Here is an 8,111-nt window from a genome sequence, read left to right as displayed (position 1 = left end):
GTCGGCACTAAAACACCCACCCCGAGGCACGCGGCTGCTGACGCGATTCCAGCCCACGACCGCCGAAGGGCGCCGCGGGTGCGGGCGGCTCTCGCCCTGCAGACGCGACGACTCCCACCCACCAACGTTCTCCTTCTCGCATTCTTTTTGCCATCACGGGACACGTGGAGGCGCACCAAAAAGGGCGGGGAATAGGGGGGGGGGGGGGGAATGGTGACGAGTGCGTCCCTTCCCTCTTAAGGGACACTCACCGACATCACACGCACGCGAGCACACACAATAATAAAAATAATAATAATATTAATAATACGAACACGCGAAAATGTCGTTCGTGGTCGGGAGAGAGGGGATGGATGACGCCCTTGGCAAGAGGTCCGCACTCCGCGCACCACTCCCCCCCTCCATCCCTCCCCGCCAACACCTCCTCCCTTACCCCCTCCCCCTCACTCACCACGAAGCGTCCGCCGAAGGGCCGTCCGAGGCGCAGGAGTCGTCTTCGACGTCCACTAGCGGCGAGGGCGAGGGGCGGTCGAAGGGTCCGTCGGGGGGCAGGGAGGAGGAGGAGGCAGGCGTGGGGCCGCAGGCCGGGGTGGGGCTGAAGGCGTTGAGGGAAGGGTGGGGTGGCGGGGGCAGGGCCGCCGGCTTCCCCGGTGGGTGGTGGTGCTGGGAGGAGGCGGCCGCGGAGGCCGCGAATGCCGCGAAGGCGGCGGAGGCAGCTGCGGCGGCGTACAGGGCCGGGTGCAGGCCCTGCGAGAGGGCCAACAGGGCCGCGGCGTGGTGACGGCGATCGGGGGAGAGGAGGAAAGGGGCGTGCGGGGAGGCGAAGTGCGGCGGGGGCAGCAGGGGAAGGTGGGCGGCGGCGGCGGAAAAGGCGGCGGGCGGGAAGGCGATGTGGGGCATGGGGGGCAGAGGCGGCGGAGGCGGCGGGGGCAGAACCTGCGGAGCTCCCCTGGGTCCGTCGCGCGCGATGATGCTGTCAATGCTGAAGGAGGCTTTCCGGTGCTGCGAGGTGGACGACGAGGACGGGGTGTGGGCGGGAGGAGCGGAGGGGCAGGCCGGGGGCGGCGGGCAGCAGGCGGACGCGCGGTGGAGGCCCGCCTCTAGTGCCTCCTTCTCCGTCTTGGGTAGCTTGAAGCGCTTCCGCCGCCTCAGGAAAGAGCCGTTCTCGAACATGTCGATGGCGGCGGGGTGCAGGGCCCAGTAGGCGCCCTTGCCGGGCCTGTCCGGCCTTCGGGGGATCTTGATGAAACAGTCGTTGAAGGAGAGGTTGTGCCGCAGGGAGTTCTGCCAGCGCTGAGTGTTCTTGCGGTAGTAGGGGAAGCGGTCCGTGATGAACTTGTAGATGTCGGAGAGCGGGAGCATCTTCTCGGGGCTGCTCCAGATGGCCATGGCCGTCAGCGAGATATACGAGTAGGGCGGCTTCTGGTCGCCGTACGACTCGCGGCTCGGCCGAGGCATGGCTCCGGCCCCCGGGTCACCATTTGGGCCTCCTCTCCGGGCCTCCGGATGCCAGTGCACTCCCGCCGACCCCGCTCCGGGGGTCCATATGGGCAGTGCGACGGGGTTCCCGAGATCGACGCCCCCCGTGGTGCTTCCGTATTCGGCGTCGGCTACTGCGGCGGTGCTCCTTGCCTCGTTGACGGGCGGCGTGCAATGTTTGTCGCGGCCCGGTCGGCACTGGTGTACATGGCTGCCTCGGAAGGGGGCGAGGTCGTCCTGATGTGGGTGGTGCCGATGTTAATGGGCGGAGCGTGAGGAAGTGGGCGGGGCGAACGGCGGGATCTCCCGTCGCTCCCCGCCGATGGAGAGGAGTAGGAAGGACGAAGGGGGAGGGGCAACCGTCGCCCAGGGGAACCGGAGTTCGCGTCTTAACCCAAACGCCTCGAGTTTGAGGCGTGATCGGGAGTAAGTTCCGCCTCCCTCCGTCGTCTATTGGTCAGTTCGCTCCCAATCGGGTAGGAAACTCCGTTCCCAGGGCAACGCCTCGCCATTTTGTAGCAGCGTCCTTTGCGCCCCCCTTCGAGAAGTTGGGAGCGTATAGCTCGGGGAGGAATGAGAACCGTGGACGTTGGGGTAGGGTTGTGCGGGGGAGATGGGAGAGTGATGGATGGTGGGGGAATCGTTTGTCTTCAAGCGGAGGGAACGAACGATATTACTTCCCCGGCTGCCACCTCGCATTTTTGGGATTCCTCGCATAACACTTTTTCTCCGCGGTAAAAAACCTTCTCAAGTTAGTATCTCCAGGGGACGGAAGTTGCTCTTGTTGAGTACCCAAGGAATAAAATTTTAGCAGCACTTAAGCGGCGTAGCCTGGGGGTGTTTTTGCAATTGTTAAGGTATAACCACCAGGATTCTTGTTTTTAGATTATAAAAAAAGCATCATTTTCAGACTCGATCACTGAAATTAGCTAGGCCTGAGGTGATGTATATCATCTTTGTTGAAAGGAAGACAGCGTTTTAATCGCATCATGAAACGGGGGACGCAGGTGCGTTAAAAATGTATGCCTTCTTAGGGCATATGTGATTCACCCCTCGAGGATGGATATATCCGAAATACGTCTCTGAATCAAGAATTATGCGGTAACGCTGAGTAGTTCGCGGCATGTGCCACCAGATGTTTTAGTCGTTATGTGTTAAGGAGTTGGGCATGCCTGAATATCGGCCTATAACTCCTGCGTCAATGGGGCACTACCGTTGTTCATTGAGCGATATCCGGGCTCTGAAGTTCCTCCACTTCTTCTCTTTTCCACTTACCCTGCGTACCGCCACTGCGCAATAACTGCTAGAACGACACGAAATATCCGGGAATCTGTTTCTAGTGTCAAAGCCCTATTACCCATCTAATTGTGTTGTTCATCGGAGAATAATGCATAACAGTGTGAAGATAACGTTACTTATGCACGACCTTTGGTCTATAAAAGTGGGCAGAGAATGTCTCTTAAATGTGACTCCTTCGATGGAATTACATCAACATTCGCCTTGTCATGGTCAACCGCACCGTGAACCCGTCGTCAAGAAATGTCACCGATGACGAAACGGTGGCTGGTGTCCAGCTCATGACGATACTGTTTATGTCGACGCCGTAATATCTACTGGTCGATTAACTCATTGCACAGATTGGCGAATCGATGGCTTCGATACACGATGGGCAGGGTGGCGAACACTCGAGATATCCAGTGTCAATGTCAGCGAAATCGACGCCACTGGGACAATAAACTTAAGGGTACATTTTTATGTTAGGAACTATGAATAATTCCGAAAATTACAATTGTTAATGCAAAATGATGTTTTTCTGCGTCTGTACGTCGAAATATGTCGTCCGTAAAACTAAATTCTTACATTCAATAATTTATAAACGCTATGTACTCAATGTAGAATCAAAATGAGAGCTTTTTTAGCCACCTCATAGTCCAAAGCGATTATTCTACTCCGAAATCATGTCCAATAAAAGCTTGCCTAAGAATTTAAGCCAAGTTTATGATTAACAAATTGAATGTCGTACATTATAAATTTTACGTGTTCTCCTTCATAAATATTCTGCTATTTTTCACGTAATATAGAGGTTGAACGCTTTAGTTTTCATAGAATTAACGGTTATAAAAAAGATTATTTTTTAAAGCAGTTTAAATTTTATGGAAAGTTCTTGCTCCTGGTTAACTAGTAATTTCTATCCAAACCTTTCGATTAACTTAGAGCTGGTTGTGTTAGTGTCAAGGCAATAATAAAAAAAGAACATTCAAAAACCTATAATAATATTCCCTAACTGAACCAATTTTCTTCGACTCTTACGATGGATAATTCAAGGGGAGCTTGTCATAACAATAGTACTTGGCGATAATTTCTTGTCGGTTAGTTTGTTTCACCCTGCCCGGAACCTTGTAACGGGGAATGGAAATTGCTCTTGCTAGTACCTATTCAATTTTTTTACTCACCCTGTTTTACGTAGATTGTCTTTCATAGTGATTGAGAGTGGAAACGATGCTATTTTTTGTATTTACGCAAAAAACCTCGAGATTCCCAGGTGGGGGATTCAAAGATCACGCAATTACCCGCCAGCCTACCATTGACAGGGGAAACCTACGGACTACAAAAGCACGTGCCTATTCGAAATTAATCCAATTTGTACTTTTCAATGGCTGGAACTATATTTGTTGACACGACCACCGGTTGAGTAGAATTAGCTGGGCATTAGTGTTATGGCATCCATGGTGATCACCATGTTTCCTAGAATCCTTGTGACTCAGGCAACAAGAGAAAGACAATAATTCTCTTGAGCTCATAAATGCATATTTTACATGGAGGACAAGAATTAAGATCGCTCCACTTTAAATGTTTTTGCTGTGTATTCGTGCCGTATGTGCGGCTTCCGGCGATAGCAGTTTGAGGATACTCGTCAAATTAATCAAGACTTTCAAATTCTTTTCTTCCTGGAGCATCTTTGTATCCAAATTGGCACTATTTTTCTGAAATGTACTTCGCTGACCGTAACTATTCTTTCCAAGTAATCAAAGATCATTTCGTATTATCTATCCGTGGAAATCTTATTTTTGTCAGTGCTTCCTGACTCACATGTCAAATTTGAAATGCTAACTTTAGTATTTCAAATTACATAATTTATTCCTGGGTTGATTAAAATTTTCAAAAGCCGAAATCTAGTGAATACGGTATTTGTAAAAGGTCGAGATGTTTATGAAGATGGAAAATAGGAGCAACGAGAAAATACGTTCACTCGATTATTTTCGCTAATATTTTGGAAAGAAATAAAGGCTGGGTATATTAGTACATTTTATTATGTACACCCACAATCCTGGAGTTTGCGCTAGGTTTTTCTTGGAATTATATATATATATATATATATATATATATATATATATATATATATATATATATATATATACACACACACATATATGAATCAGGAATTTATTCAAACTCTCCAATCTCATATGCACATCCTGAGTTCAACACTTCAATGAATATCCTGATTAATATTCTAAATGCACATGCAAAAATTACAGTGATAACCAATTATTTAATTGCACTTTTGAATAAACAGTAATAAAATAAATAAATATTCCCGCAGGTCTTAAATTATTGAGTGACCTCTGATTGCATCACTGCCACAAAGTAATCGAGCAAATGGTCTTACCTTGCTTTGAGTTGGTTAGTTTGAAAAATTTAATTTCCTCGTATTGTGTGATTGGTTACCCATGGCTCTTTTTCTTCGCAATTCAACTCTAATTACAGCATAATGATTTTTCCCTATCGCATCCTACCTTCCTTGCCCTACGAAATCTTCTTCCCCGTTGAGATTCCCGGACGTTTTGCCCTCTGTTATGCTCCCAATGAAGCCATTACCACTTGAGTGTGATTACCCCATCCATTCGGTTCTTCTACTTTATAATGATACTCTGAGCATTTTCTGGGTGATATTTTCAATTTAAGTCAAAAGAGAGCCTTTTAGGTTTTCCTCATTTCGAATTCTACTCTTTAGGTTACTTTTTTTGTCATATTTCCATGCCATTTGTCTGCTTGATCGAGAAAACACGCCCAAGTGAAATGTCGTCCACCCCTACAATGGATTTCAGGAATTAGCTCCTCTAAACGTGGTGAAGTCATGAATTCTAAAGATTTGGTTTTCTGGCCTTGCTATGCAAACGCTAACACTTCTCCTTCCGTCGGAATAAGTTGCAAATTAAGAGTTGAATCTAAGCTTTTCATTGAGGCAATTATTTAGAGATCTTGTTGGAAAATGGCAAGAATCTAGTACCTACCTATTCGTATTAATCATCGATGTGCGTCCATATCCCCCACACGTACTTCTCCACAATGCGCAGTAATCCCCCCAGCATTATTAAAACTTTTGTTTCGTAAATAAAAGAGATGAAAAAACTATCGGGAAGTAAGAAAGGAAAAACCACGCAAAATATTGAAGATAAAGAAGGCACGGTCTTTACCAATGGAGCCATAAATGGCTCAAGAGAGAATACACAATGAGGATCTAAATGGTAAGAGTAATAGGCCAGCAGGTTAAGAAAGAGAATACGATAGGGATAGCTTAAGCAAATGCATGCCCTGCTGCGAGATTCAAAGACCACTGAGGGAATAAAAATCAAATAAGTTCGTGATGACAGATAAGAACAGAACAGGTTAAAGGCTCAGGTAAAGGCAAACGCAAAATGGTTTGCGGGCTAATTCGTAGCGTTTATAAAAGAGGAATTCGGCCAACAGATTTCATCGAATCAGTGTGAGTATTCATCCCCAACAGTGTATCATAAGACAATAAGATTCATTGGGATAAAAATAGTATGGAAAGATATAGGACTTTACCGGCATCTGTACATCTCAGACAAATCAAGTGCGATTGGCAGTAATAGGAAGGATGACCAATGTTAGGATGAGGCGTTAAATGTGTCCATTATCACAAAAATCTATCCTTTGACTTCTCCCCTCCGATTGGTGGGCACCGTGACTTCAGTGAAACCGAAACTTATTCCATATTTTAATTTTAATTTTAATTGTTCTAAGTTCTTAAATGCGTACTTAGTTAATAGATGGAAAAGCCATTACAACATATTTTGGCTGTCAGTAGTGCGTGGTGCATCCCCAAAAAATATGCCAAAAGTGTGACTTCCCATCCGCCCCACAAATACGGGAGACCGTAAACCTAGGAAAATTGTGAAGCAATTTACTGCAAGACCAGGAAACAACAAGTAAACTGTTATGTCTCAAATGTAACGACTTAAATCTTTCATATTACCTAACCAATGGCCATCATTAGAAATATCTATAAAATTTACAACACAATATAGAATTATCACACTAAAATTTACATTCCTTTAACATCAAAAAAGTCTAGGGATCTGGAGCCGGTCTTCGGTAGCGTTGAGGGGAATAAATCTTCAAGCTGCTGAAAAAACTTGTAATGGGTCAAAATGTTCGAGAAATAATTTATTAACTCTACAAGAACCAAGTCGTCATCTACATCTACTTCATACCCCACAATCCGCCGCAAGGGCATGTGGGGAGGGGGTGTTAGGGCACCACCCGTAATTAAAAAAAACGCATGCAAAAGCCACAGATTTAAACAATCCACAAACAAAACATGACATACATTCATGCAAAAACCCTCATACCCCACACCCATGCATACACTCAAATGATCAACTAACGTTCACATTCCTCAAGAAATATACCTGATGTCATTTCAATGTTTAATTTTGTTCGGACTTGTAAATTAAATATTTTTAATACGTCTTAATTGACTTCGGTTTCTTACTATTATGATTCCTGATTGTTTGGGGAAAGAATTAGTATTTGTATCTATCTGTCATAATTCAGGTGAAAGACGGAAGGCAAGTAGAAGCGTAAATAAACGAAGGGGCTAGACAAGTATACAATCTCCCTCCTGTGTAATTCGACATGTACTTAGAAGCAACAGTGGAATCACAAGCAATCGAAATCAAATGAATTAGGATGAGAGGAGAAGAGATTGACACGCTTCGTTCTGCGGATGGCACTACAGTTTTAGCGGAAAATCGAGGATACCTGCGAGAATCATTAAACATAATTGATTCTAATACAGCGTGGGTATTACATGACACCAAATAAAAAGGAAATAATCTTATAGCCGGTACTGCGCTGGCAGGAGAAAAATTTCAACAAGTGAAACTATTCATCGGCATCATATGTATCTTAACATGGGACGGAAGACGCTCTATGGATATCAAGTATTGATTAGCTCAAACTAAGAAGGCAATTATGATTAAAAGACGATTCTCATACTTTGAAAAACGATACGACTGCAAACAAGACTGCAGTTTATGAAAGCTTGAGCTTCATTCGCGTGATATTGTCTGGATCAGAGACGTGGACCAAGGGAAAAGAAGACCAGAGGAGAATAGAAGCCTTCAAAACTTGGTACTGGAGACAAATGCTGTAGGCGTTTTGGACAGATAAAGTAAAAGTTATTCAGAAGAATTAAAGAGGAAACGGCTGAATGGAAAGATTATACAAATGAAATGAGAACCCGATGGATTGGACACACCTTGAAGCCCAAAGAATTTGTTTAGAATATCAGGGAAGGAAGAATAGATGGAGAGGCCCCACGA

The 8,111-nt window shown here is 45.7% G+C and overlaps 1 protein-coding gene across 1 annotated transcript; it reads right to left on the bottom strand.

The window, feature by feature from the left end:
- Positions 1–447: 447 nt before the first annotated feature.
- LOC139694267 (fork head domain-containing protein FD4-like) lies at positions 448–1,458 on the bottom strand. Its single transcript, XM_071592767.1, has one exon. The coding sequence runs from the start codon at positions 1,456–1,458 to the stop codon at positions 448–450; it is 1,011 nt and encodes a 336-aa protein (XP_071448868.1).
- Between the last annotated feature and the right edge of the window lie 6,653 nt (positions 1,459–8,111).

This window comes from Hetaerina americana, unplaced genomic scaffold (assembly GCF_022747635.1).
Source record: "Hetaerina americana unplaced genomic scaffold, ioHetAmer1.1.p SCAF_1, whole genome shotgun sequence".
NCBI lineage: Eukaryota > Metazoa > Arthropoda > Insecta > Odonata > Calopterygidae > Hetaerina > Hetaerina americana.
Note: the sequence above shows the minus strand (reverse complement) of the source record. Positions and strands in the feature narration are given on the sequence as shown.